The sequence below is a fragment of the Podarcis filfolensis genome (assembly GCF_964270895.1).
Source record: "Podarcis filfolensis genome assembly, chromosome: 3".
NCBI lineage: Eukaryota > Metazoa > Chordata > Lepidosauria > Squamata > Lacertidae > Podarcis > Podarcis filfolensis.
In genome coordinates, this window is record NC_139606.1 from 42,966,329 (window position 1) to 42,979,740 (window position 13,412).

The 13,412-nt window shown below is 41.1% G+C and overlaps 1 protein-coding gene across 1 annotated transcript in view; it reads right to left on the reverse strand.

Annotated features, from left to right (window-relative positions):
• Positions 1–10,310, reverse strand: part of SNX14 (sorting nexin 14) — a 35,820-nt gene extending 25,510 nt beyond the window's left edge. The window contains exons 1-9 of the mRNA XM_083608272.1: positions 9,921–10,310; positions 8,671–8,791; positions 7,159–7,235; positions 6,998–7,076; positions 5,433–5,476; positions 4,539–4,626; positions 3,970–4,054; positions 1,915–2,071; positions 1,127–1,202 (exon numbers count right to left, since the gene is read on the reverse strand). Coding sequence (XP_083464398.1) covers positions 1,127–1,202; positions 1,915–2,071; positions 3,970–4,054; positions 4,539–4,626; positions 5,433–5,476; positions 6,998–7,076; positions 7,159–7,235; positions 8,671–8,791; positions 9,921–10,060 — 867 coding nt within the window. The 5' untranslated portion in view covers positions 10,061–10,310. The remainder of the gene's footprint in view (positions 1–1,126; positions 1,203–1,914; positions 2,072–3,969; positions 4,055–4,538; positions 4,627–5,432; positions 5,477–6,997; positions 7,077–7,158; positions 7,236–8,670; positions 8,792–9,920) is intronic.
• Between the last annotated feature and the right edge of the window lie 3,102 nt (positions 10,311–13,412).

Genomic DNA, 13,412 nt, shown 5'->3' on the forward strand with positions numbered 1-13,412 from the left:
AGTCATGATCCCTTCCCTCAGAGAAGGATGACTCACTACATGGTTCAGATAGTATGTTTGGTCCTAGCAACCTGTAGTAGCCAGAAAAGACAATGATTTCATGCACAGGTGGTGGCACCCGATGTTCCAAGCAGCCTCAGCCAAATCCTTGGATTGCACAAGCTGAAACGCATCCAAAGCAACGTGACTGGTGGCCTCAATCTTCACCTCTGACAACAACCTATCAGCTTATCAGACTCTGACAACAAAACCACAGTTTGCTAGAATTTGCAGGCCCTGGGAATTTATTATTGTGCACTGAGAAGTTTGTATCGGTTAAAGGATTTAAGACCGAACCAAGGCCTGGAGAGCAGTTCTCCAGTTTGTGCAGCCTGCTTTCCCCCTTCATTGCTGCTGGAAGGTATGTTTCCAGAAAAGGGAAAGGAGCAGAGACGGCTCAGAATGAGCCAAGAAGATGTACAAGCCAAGCCACAACTGTAAAAGGATTTTGGCTCAGATCATAATGAGCTAGTTGTTTATGAATGCATGAGCACGTTCGCAGACTGAAACCTGCCATCAAAAAAATAAAATAAAAAATCTAAAAATGCATTTAGTGGGAATACAATCAAATGATTGCTGGAACAATGAAAAATCTTATATATTCAACAAGTATAGCTATTACAAATGACGCCCTGTAAATGCCTAGTTCAAGTGATAATGTTGCAGAGGCTTTTCCTAGAACATTTCTTTATTTTAATAATTTATCTCCTGATTTTCTTTAATATTAATAAAAAACCCTAAAGCCACTCAGAACATAAAATGAATAAAACCTTGCAAACAAGGATCAGAGTGTCAGGCTAGGACCTGGGAGACAAGGTTTCAAAATCCTAACTCAGCCATGAAGCTCACTGGGCGACCTTGGGGAAGTCCCAGTCCCTCGGCCTGAACTACCTCACAAGGTTGTTATGAGGGATAAAATGAGGAACAGGAGGACCACGTACAGCAGCACCTTAAGCTTGGAGAAAAGGTCTGAGGCAAATGCAATAATAAAAAGAAAACAAATACAATAATTCATTCTTATAGCAGTCCAACTGTAGCATTTCGTTGAAAAATGAGAACAGGGCTAAGTGAACTTCTCAAAACTCACCGGATCAGCTAAGAAGTCCATGGTGGGAAGGAAAACAGAACCTGAAAGGATTTCTCTTATAAGTATGGTGAATGACCTGAAAGGAATAAAAGAGCTTATTTTTATACATTTCTGCTTTTTCTTTCATTGCAATGGAGCTTTCATAAAGTACTCATTCTAAACTGTTGGAAAAATCACTTGCTGTTGCATATTTTGTAAAATATGCAAGAATTCCTCACACTGCTGCTCACAGTGCACTGATCTGGCCTTTCTGTCTTGCAGACCAGAGCCAATTTGAAGCACTTGAATGTGTACTGATCACTACTATTAAGGGTGCAAAATAACTGAAGAATATGGCGCTTTGGTGATGTTGCCATTAAGCTTTGCGGGCAGACGGAAGAGGAGCAGTTCTGTAGAAGAGAAGAAGAGTTTGATATCCCGCTTTATCACTACCCGAAGGAGTCTTAAAGCGGCTAACATTCTCCTTTCCCTTCCTTCCCCACAACAAACACTCTGTGACAACCGAGATCTGTGTGGAAGGAAAACCTACTAATTGGAGATTGTGACTGAAGCCTTTGAGAAGAATCACAACCAAGCCCAGGTTATACTGAACCTACTCCCACACAACTGGTTTTTCATGAACACTGCCAAGTGTTGACCCTAGCCAGGTGTGTAGTTGCACAAGAGTCCTGGAAGCAAAGTAAGATTTTCTGAGATTACAAGATTTGTTTTTGAACTCTACTGTGCGTAACCACACAACGAAAAAGTATGGAATGCAAATAAATCAGAATCCTAAATTCATAGCATACCCGCAGTCTGTTGCCTTTGGAGGTAGAAGAAAGGAGAAAAGAAGTTCTGTAAGTTTCCTTAAATAATGAAGTTCATCTCTTCTACTTCTCAAAGCCACGTGGAGCTCTGGTCCATATTCTTCTAAAGCAGCTTGCTGTAAATATTCAACATTTTTCACTGCAGGGGAAAAGGAAATTCAGCAAGATTTATATAAAATTTATATAGAATAGCTTTACGTAACAATTCCTTCATATTTTACTTTACAACACAGTTCAGCTGTGAAGAGCAGCTATGAAGAGTGACCGGCTGTAGTTCTAGAGATATATTGATATAGCTGCTCAGTCAGACTATTGCAATGTGTTCTGTGTACAGCTGCCTTTTAAAAAACAGTCTGGAAACAGACTGGGCTTCAAGCTACGGTGGCTCCCATGCCCTTTCCAGGCCCAATTGAACGTGCTAGTTTTAACCTTTAAAGTCTGAAACAGCATATGACTACGCTGCCTTTCCATAAGGGAAAGGGCCTTTGCAGTAGTGGCATCTTGGTTCACATGAAGCCAAAGAATAACAGACCTGTAGAGTTGGAAGGGGCCTTGAGGATCATCACGTGACTAGTCCAAACCCCTGCAATACAGGGATTGAACCTGCAACCTTGCTGTGTTATCAGCACCACACTCTAACCAACTGAGCCATGTATGTGAACTTTTCAGCACCAAGTGAAGCACCTTGTGTTAACCCATCTCTTTTTAAAAACTTGGGTAATCTGGGCTAGTTTTCAAATCTGACTGGGGAGAGTCAGAGAGTTCTGTTTCACTTTGTACCGTAAATGTTTTTACCTAGCTTACTTACTCTAAGTGATTCAGAGAACTTTATGTTACGTGATGTCATACTAATTCCATAAATACAAAGAACTTTGCAGTCTCAAGACAAAAGAAACAGTTGGACAACGATCCACATTAAAGGTGGAGATATTTCTGTAAGAAACACCCATGATTTCTCATCAAAAGATGTGCTCAGAATTTGCTCCAATTTCCATATGCGATGGGGTGGGGATTATTCAGAAATAGCATGGGAAACTGCCAAAGTTTCCCCAAGCATTTTACCAGAAACTCAGTTTATTCCTGACTGTAGCAGTTTTTCATTTGTTTTTTTTGAGACAGTTGCTGGATAATCTATATACCAAAAAGGGAAGGGCTAATATCTACTCAAAACAAATATTAATCTCATGTACAAAGTTGTGTTATCTGGCTCTGGAAGTTTCAGTACTATGATGCACACTTTCTTCTAATGCCACAAATACAGATTTGGGCATGGAACATTTAACTTATGCCAAGATACACTGCAGTAAAGCTTTTTAGTTTGTTGATGAAAGAAGAATTCAATCAATTTGGGTAAAATTCACACCAGGTGCATATGTCATTACAGAATTTACAGACACAAGATACTCTATTGTCTCCCAATATTTCAGTCACTTACTGTTTCCAGAAAGGTAGCCATGATAATTCTCTGGCAGCACATAAAAACCAAAGAGTTTTGTGGCACATTAAAGACTAACGTATTTATTACTGGATAAGCTTCCATGGACTACTGACCACTTTATCAAAAGCATGAAGTAATGTTCTGATTTACAGATATACATGTTGGAGGGGGTAGTGGCAGAAATGAACGGTGAGGTCAGATGGGAATAAAATGTAGAAAATGACAGATTGCAATAATTACATTACTAACAGGCGCCATTAACAAAAAAAAAAAACAGCCGATGATAACACAGACACAACAGTTGTAAGCCAATTGAACAAAAATAGCATGATAACAATCCATTGGCCAATTCAGGTTTTGTTCTGTAAACAAACAGCACTTGAGACAAAAGATATTCAGTACACCTGATTATTATTTTTTGCCACAAGGCTACTTTTTTGTCCCAGTCAATGTAATGATAGGGTATATATATATAAAAAAACTGTCATGGGTTTTTATCCAGGAAAGCACTCTGAAGAGATACCAACCATTTCATAAAGATAACAATGGGGTTTTGCCAGGCTAACAACCATTTAAATGCATGGTACTGTCAATGCTACCTTTATGACTGGCTTTGGCTATTACTTCTATATGCTTCATAGCTGCCTTCAGCATTTTCCTTGTAATAACCGTTGGAATATCCACCTGGATGAGAAGTAGAAGAAGAAACCATTTTCCCTATTATTAATAAAAAGATGACAACAAAGTGCATTTGCTTATATAGCAACATTCAAGCTGCATAATTTAAATAGTGTCAAAAAAGAAGACCAGTATTGAAGGTTCTTGTTTTAACTGTAAATTAGATGCAAGAGCTTAATTCAGTCAAAGTGTCCCAACATAAAGGACTGTAAGTACACAAACTTATTTAAAAGTCACTGCCTCCTGAAAACTCGCAAGAACTGTACATCTGAGAGGGGGCTGGGAACATAAATTCCCAATCAACCTAAGATACAATTCCCAAGATTATTTGAAAAATACTGCAAGCACTGGACTGGTATAAAACAGATATGAGTCTGCGGGGGGGGGGGGGCTGTGCACCCAGTGTTTCCCAAGTAATCCTTTACTACCCTCTTCTAAAAAGCCCAACCGAAAATGATTTACTTTCGATTCAACACCATAGCGCTGTTACCTTGTATATTCGGCGAATTACTGCAGATGCAAAAAATCTCAGTGTTACTCTTAATTCATCCACAGATGATTCATCATCGGTTATTTCCCTGCAAAATTTCAAAAGAAAGCACTGTGCATCATTATTAATAAGCAAATACATTCATCTATGTTTCTGCTTAGTCATTTCATAGGATGCTTATAAAGTTGAGGTAATTTTAATCTATTTTAGTATTTTAACCTTTGTATGTTTTAAAATTATGCCTGCTATCTTTTCTTGATTTATTTTTTTTGTAAACCACTTGGAGTGGTGGTGGTGTTTTTTAACAATCAAGCAATGAAATAAATATTTAGGTTAATACGGCTCCGGACACTATCTACGGGAAACGATACACTGAACAACATTTCACAGATTCCCAAACTATACTCCCAAATTTTCATGCTCACCAGACAATTAAAGTGAGCTTTTAATTTCTAAGTATTACAAAATCCACTTGTTCTTTTTTATTCCCCATCACCTTTCCTTCTTCTTTTTCTGTATCACTTTATTTCTTTTAATTGAAATCACTTCAATAAAATATAAATAAATAAAACTACATCTAGAGGCTTAAATATATATAATTATACAAAATGAGGCTTCAAAATGTGTTTCATATACTTTAAGCCTTATCAGTGAACAAATACTCAAAGCGCTCTTATTTTAAGACAAAATGGTATTTCAGCTCCCTCTGCTGTCTTAATGAGGCAAAGCTTTAAAATACAATATTGATCCAAGGAACTTCTACCGTCCACAGGTTAAGAATTTGCAACACAAGAATTAATTGTCTTATATGCCATCCTTCGTGACTTCTATGTGTAGATGGATATAGGGCTATTTAAAAAACCACTGAATAAAGATTCATTGAAGGAATCTTACCTGTACCAAGGATAGACAAAGTTTTCCAGCACAAGCTCAAACACCTGAAGATAAAATCACAGTGAAAAATTAAATAATGTGTTAAAATATTCCCAGTAAAAGAGGCAACATAGGAATGGCATGCCACTGGCAGAAGCATTTCAGCAACAAAGGCAGCTGTGTAAACTGCATGAATCTTCAGCCCCAAAAGCATTTAAAAAGCAATGTGTGGTACAGGTCTGGGGATACAATGTTGGTAGAGAGGCGGCAGAACTGCGAGCATGCATTTTTTTCAAGAATCAACTGGTCTGTTTACTACCAGCAATGTGAACGGCAACAAGCCAAAAATATCTCCCTTCCCATTGATGCAGTGACAGAAAGAAAATCACCCTCTCACACAGTGCTCATTATTTAATTATTTTTACAATCAATCAATTATAATTTTAAAAAGGATAAAAGTGCTCGTTTTTCATCAATATTCATAGGACAGTGTTAACGGAATAGTTTACTTGCTTAGGCCTCTATGTAAAAAGCTGGGAGCTACTCTCAAGTAATTGGAGTGATCTTACAGAGTTGAAGCTGCTCCTAGGTATGCTGCTCCTAGGTTTCAAGGTCAGAGCTGGGGCTTGGTAATTAGGAACTGGTTTCAGCTATGAAAAGCATGTACACTAAAGTGCTAGAAGCTTCTAGGTGTTAAGTCTTCTGATTAGTTTGGGGGACTCAACCTCAGTTGCTATAATTTTTAATGTTAGGTTAGCCATTGCTCCTTTGTCTCTTTTCTCCATTTAATTTCCATTTAGTCTCCTTTTGCCTTCCTTGACTTTTTTATCTGGGAGATCATATTTGCTATGCTATGGATTTTCATTTCTGAATCACTGTTTTGTGGTATATACAGGATTCAGATTTACCTTTTTTATTTTAGTCTGATTTATATTTCCTAAATATAGCTATTAACTGTACTTTGGTCCCCCCTACATGCAGTTATTTTTATTCCATTTTCTTCTTGTTCTTTTTTAATAGAGCTATCTTATTTCAGATTGGATACAAGCCTTGGTACTGAATCCAGTTCCTAACTAATTGTTACTGAATAATTGGCTAGCCTGAGGCTCAGAGAGCATTTAGCTCTTTATTTTTTAAGCTTTTGCTTCTTTGGAATCTTAGGGGTGTCCAGTAAGGTATGGGAGTCTCCTTGCCCAGACCACATAAGGTGTGATGGCAGTATACTTTGCAAGGTTGGTGGCAGCCCTGGATATTAGACACCAGCTGACCCACCAAGGATGGGCCCCACATTTTAGGGGCAAGATCTTTGCAGGTGGTATTGAATGAATCCATCCTGTCAGCAGAAGGATTTTCATTTATGCAAAACTGGACCTTTCCCCTCCTCTCCTGCTGGAACAGATTTTGGACAGGGAAGACATTCTATTGCACAAGCAGAAATCCTTGCACCGGCTGAACATTCGCTTAGTGTTATGTTGGATCCACCCATATTTTACTAATTCTTACAAACAGGGCAAATGCAAAATTCTGGTATTCAAAGCAAGGATGATAGTGATTTGTTTTAACACCTGGTGATGCTAAACAGTTACCTCTGAGAGAGATGCATCAACTTTAGAAGGAACTTTCAAGTTCAGCCATGGCTGATAATTTTGTAGCAGAAATGTAGGCCTACAGAATAAAGAAGATTGTTAAGCAGTGGTCCATTCCTCAAGGTACAAAAAAGAAAATTAAAATGCTATTTTTCACTTACCTGTGCCTATTACATTTGACGCTACTACATACTGTACAGGTGTAACCTTGAGGATATAGTTCTTGCAGTTCTAATTGCTAAGAAAACAAACAAGTGTTCCATTACTCATAATCCTAAGGAAATAATTCAGCATTGGCCACGTTTAATGATTATGCAATGAAACTAATCACATAAGAAGAAATGTTGACAGAAGTATAAAACACAGAAATAAATACTGAAACAGTCTGCACCGCCCACCCCACCCCAAAAAAACAAGGCTTGTAACATCAAGCAAATATTCACACCACAGCACATCTCAAATGTCTTGAAATTAGGCTACTCTCCGAAACTCATTCTGCTTTCACCTTCCTGCTCCTTCCCACAATCTTATCTTGCTGCTATCCCACTTGTGGAACAATGCTTGATCCAGCTGAAGCATCTACCAAACAGAAGAGGTGGGGTTTTTTTCCAATTCTCCTTCCACCATAGCATTATACCTTCCACACTCCAACCCTCCAGAACTGATCTGAGAGGGACATAGGTGACTGCAGAGGGAAAGGGAGGGGGAAATGACAAAAATTGCCTCTCCTTCTGTTACATAAGCTGACACTTTCACTAAATAAAATGCCATTCTATAAGTGGACAGCAGCAATGGATTTCTTCCACTACCTCTTCTACCTATGAATCTGTCTAAAGCAAATGGGGGGAAAGGCAGCAATGCCAAACCTCAGCTGGGGTGAGAAAGGAGTGAGATGAAGGCTCTACAGGATCTTTTCCCTTCTCACCAACAGCTTCATACCAGGACATTCTTTTCATTTATGGCAGAAGCATCAGTGATACCAAACCTTAGCTGGTGGTGAGGAGGGAAAGTGTGTCTAAGAATCCTCTCACACTTGGAACTTCATGCCACCCACTACAATATCCCAACCTTTCCTTCATTTGGTACTTTCTCCCCCCCTCCCCCAATGAAATCTATCCACTCAGCCCCAGCTGGGTTTTGACACTGAAAAAGTAAGCCCAGCTTTTTGAGGGGGTGAAGAGCTTAGCATATTCCACCTGCGCACACCCCCTTCCCCTTGAAACTGTACACAGCATCATTTAGAAATATTTGTACATGCACAGTCCCTCTGTCTCTTCAAAATAAGCATGTATGCCTTTTGCAAATACATTTTGATGTGGCATGTGTTCCATACAATCTACAAATATTTCTATATTTTTCAGTAAAATAAATGGCTATGAAATAATTTCATTAAACATCAGCCTTTTAACTAATTTAATCTAAATTTGTATATTACCCAAGTCTCAACATAGGTACTTTTTGAGATATTGAAGGAAGTGTGCCAAATGCAGTATTTAATAAACAAAGATGCTGTAAACTTGCAGCAGCATCAACTAAAAGTAGTTCTTGATCATTAACTAATGTTTCAGTTAAATTTGCATAAACCTAGTGCTCCCACAATGATAAAAGAAAGCAGTATTCAGTTGTTTCTTCCATATGAGGTATCAAAGCATAATAATGAAGTTATACTTTACCTTGGTTTTATGTTTTATTGTAAATAGAATATTGGGTAAGAGGGAATCTGGTCCTAAGGAACAATAGAATGTGACAACTCCCGCCACAAATGACCAGAAGGTCATGAGAATGTGAAGATACCTCAAAAATAAAGAGAAAAATTACAATCTACAAAGCAGCACAAAAACGTATATCGGGTTATGTTTCTACTACGAACTTTGGAAAACTATATTCAACACTACATATACTATAACAGAAATTTACACAGCTTTCAAGACAATCATATCAGATGCTGTTGGACTAAGATTTCCATCAACCCCAACCAACTTGACCAACGGGCTACAATTCTCATCATCCCTGACGAATTTATGGAGCCTACAAATTCTCCATACTTGTGCTAAATGGTGAAGAAACTCTTTGCTTATTTCAGTGCCTAACCTACAAGCGCCAAGACTTAGGAGCCTGAATGGGAATAAGCATAATGCAGTAAGTGACTGTGCAGCATCTAAAGTCATAAATGTTAAGAGAGATACGGGTACTCCTCCAAAATATCAGAGTCACTGCTGCAAAGAGACCATCATTAACCGTTGGGATAGCTTAGTCAGTAGAGAGTGAGACTCGGAATTTGTGGGTTTAAGCCCTATGTTGGGCAAAACATTTCTGCATCGCAGAGGGTCAGACTATATGAGCCTCGTGATCCCTTCCAACTCTACAGCTCTATGATACGAATTATTCTAGGCATTGTGAGACTCTGCCCCCAACTGGTGCCAATTCACACACATTGTCCTTTGCTCACAAGCAGCATTTTGATGGTGTTGCAGGAGGGTGACAGATACTCACACTGGGCCTCTCCTCGACACGCAGAAAGGAGAGGCTGCAGCAAAGAAAAGTACTCTTGTGAAAACAGGTGGGGGATAGTGGTTCGTGGAAACGATCCCCATACGTGAATTTCACTTCAGCGAGGGGGGCGAACGAAGGTCAACGTAACGTAAAGACAAACCTTCTTTCTGTTTATTGAGTTTTGTGCCCTACCTTTGCTCTTAAAACACAAAACCCGAGCAGTTTACTAAAAAGGGTTTATCACGCCCCTTCCACAGCCGTCCTTCCGGCTACACCTACTAAGGGATGTGTTTTATTTGACTGGTGGCAAATACATTTCGACCTGAAGCGCCTTCCGCGAGCAAGAGAGCGGGCTCTGCCCCGCTCGTGCGCTTCCGTGACGGGGAGCACCCCCAGCGCCGAACCCGCTTCGCCCCCCCATCCCCATTACCGGCTGAGCAGGAGCGTCGCCGCACTGAGCCCCAGGAGGAGGCAGCAGAAGAGCGGGTACTGGCGGCACGTCTCGCGCAGCGCCTCCGCGCCGCGCACGCGCCGGCACAGCTTCTCCCCGGCCGCGCGCACCCGCCTCATGGTGGAGGGGGCCGTGGCGGACCACGGGACGCCGACTGCACCTGCGGCCCCCGCGGTCAGGAAGAAAACACCCGGGACTCGGCGCTCCCGACTTCCGGTTTCTCTCACGTGACCTATTGCCCCACCCCGCTTTCTCACGTGACTTCCCACCCACCCACCGCCGCGAAAGAGGCGGGCCAATGCTGCCACGTGTCCCAGGCAGGAAGTTGGCGCCCAGCGGCTCCCCGAAGCGTTTTTCCCATTTTGGTTCCCCTCGGTCTCTTGGGGAAGAGCTCCCCTGAAAAGCGCAGCAACCCTCTGCCCGCCTCTTCCCTCCGCCCGCTTGGACACCCTATTCCGTGGGTAACGGAAAAGGGCGGGGGAAAGAAGCGGAACCGCTGAAGCACTTCCGCCCATTCCTGCAGACTTCCAATTTGTAGAAGGAAGTAAAAGCGCTCAAAATGGCGGCCCGACGAAAGCTGGGGCGGGGGAAGTAAGGAAACATTCGCCAACTCTAATAGGATAGGTCTTGCACCACATAGGTCTTGTACGCTACTAAATAGCCGGCGCAGCGTCCGAACAAGCAGTGGTCTTTACGACACGTACGTCCCTCAGGACCTGCTCACCCTTCGCCACAAAGGAAAAGCCAGTTCGCATCGTTTCTGCACCCTTTGAGCACAAATAATAATAAACCAACCAAGAATACTGTGGTACCTTCAGGTACGGAGGTACCGACATCTACATAACGTCAAAGGTTGTTGTGACCTAGCCTGTTGTCAGCTTAGAGCAATTTACTCCAACCAGGCGCCGCGCTCACACTTCTCGGTTAGAACTGCCATCACTATTAACCACGGCCACCCTTACTGCGACTGATGGGAACTGGAGTCTTACCATCTGGAGCAAATCAGGTTTGGGACTACTCCCCCTCCCCGGCAATTGGCATGATACAGCCGCCTTTCCCTGGCCCACCCCTTTTTGCTAAGAGTAGCCTTGTCCATGTTGCTTGAAATGACAGTTGGACAGGGTCGACTGGCATAAGTTAAAACAGCCATCCACATCGTCGGAACAGGAAGGACATGTCCACAAAACTTTTACAGAAGTCCCCCCCCCCCGACTATGTTGTATGACCGAAAAAGGCACAGCACTACGAATGCTAGATGGCATAGAATTGATGGGGATTTTAAGTAGTTTCTTCTTCATTGGCAATTTCCCCGAGGTGGGAGGGAAGAGGCAAGATTTTTCTCATTTCTCAAGTCCTGTTCTATAACTGACTACAGATTAGTTGATATCTATGAATGAATCAAAAGCAATCCCTTCTGCACTAATGCTTAGCAGCATATCCAAATTACCACTCTGCTTACACCATTTGAGCAGTAGGCCTAGCATAAATACTTGCTATTCAGTGAAGACAAACTCCAACAGCTGGAACACTTTTTACTTGTTGTTCCTGCTAGACAGCAATAAATTAGTCTATCTACCATTACAAGCCCATTCTGAAGATCTGGTATTAAAGATTAGGCAAACATCCATCTTCTACTTATCAGATGTAAAAAAGGACCGTCAAATGTACAGGAGCTAAGCTCACCTTGCCTATGTGTCTCCTTCATTCCCATAGTATCTCATGCAGATGTTTTCATTTAAGCACTTTACCCAGGATCAGTGTTAAATTCTTGAACAAATTAATCTACATTTGACTTTAAATATGACAAACATGGTTTCTGTGCACATAAAAAATTTTCATCTATAATCCCAACGTCAGCAATGCTGGTGTTGGGTTTGTGATATGGCAGTTATAGCTGCAGTTCTCCAGACTATGCTGTTACAGAAATTTAGAACCCTTGCATTGACCCTTGACTGTGAGAATCTGAGGCTCCATTTGAATTTAAAATAATAATCATTTAAACAAAATGCAATTATAAAAAACTAGCATTTCAAGAATAGTAATGGTGTAGATGTGGAAAATGTTCTACAACAGAGGTTCTCAAATGTTATACTCCCAGGCCCCACTTGCAGTGACTAATTGCTAAGGCCCAGCAATCACAGAATAGTGGTGAGCAGAGCTAATCACAAAATGTTGGCAGCACTTGACATAATCAGATGGCAATCAGACATAATTTTCCAGTTATCAAATCCATCTTTGTAAGTATCTAAATTCTTTGCCATGGTATTTTCCTTGTGGCAACAAGCTCCACAGCTCAGGTTCCCACAAGTTAAGTACAGACCTAACTACAGGCTATTGTGACAGCCTCCCCTCAGTTTGCTGATCCAGAGGCTCTGGAGGTCTTTTCATATTTCTCCCTTCTCACCCACACACCTGTTATTTTTACTCACCTATAACTTTTTCCTTTCACTCAACTCATATCGCCACACAAATTGCAAGTTTTATTCATCACTCCTTTTACATTTGCTTCTTCCTGTTATAATAGCTTCTTATCCACTTGTTTCTTTCCCAGTTTATTATTTAATATGGAAAATAACAAACATTAATATTTTTATTAACATGTGTGGAGACACCAAACTTCTCCGTCTCCCAACCAATTATACGTCTCCAATTATCTTTGAAGATAACTGAAATATAAAGAAATTGCAGACTATTCTCTTACCAGCAGATCCTAGGGCAGAGGCATAGATAGGGGGCGGGGCGCAAATAGGCACCACACCACAGGGGGCAGCACTTACCGAGGGACCTGACCCTGGGAGTGACGTGGTGGCTCTAGCACCTGCAGGCTCCACGCTGCCCGAAAAGGCAGCATGGGGCTTGCGTCTGCCCACAGCTTCCCCCTCAGCCACCCTACGGCTGAGGGGGAGGCAGCAGCAGACTAGAGTGGTTCTATTGTTATTTGAAGAATGTAGTACCAGGATGCAATTTAGGGTTGGTAACCTGCCCCATTAGTAATTGGGGAAAAGTACTTCCTCCCCCCTTTAGATTGCTATCCAAAACAGCATACTACTGCTTTGTCTAAGATTACTTTTTTGAGGAATTTATAAAGTTGATTCTTTTGCATGTTTTTTATTTTCTTTATGTAAATTGTTCTGATTGAGTTTTGTATGAATCTTATAATATGTATCATGTTCTATGATTTGTGTATTTTGCATACTTTTTAAATGATCAGATCCAGACTTCTGCTTCTAGAACATTGTACCCTTTGGCCTGAGCTTCCTCTTCCTTAAAAATCGTTTCTGGGATTGAGGGACTTCTCAAGAATAGTGCGAGGCACTGTGAAAGGCTGTAAGGGGAAACTAGGAAACAGTACACACATATACTTCCATTTGCAGAAGAGGCTCAAATCCAGTGGAGGCTTCACCAAACAAAGGGAGGAATCCAATTGGTCCTCCTAGAAGTATTGCTCCAGTGGGAGGCATCCATAAATAG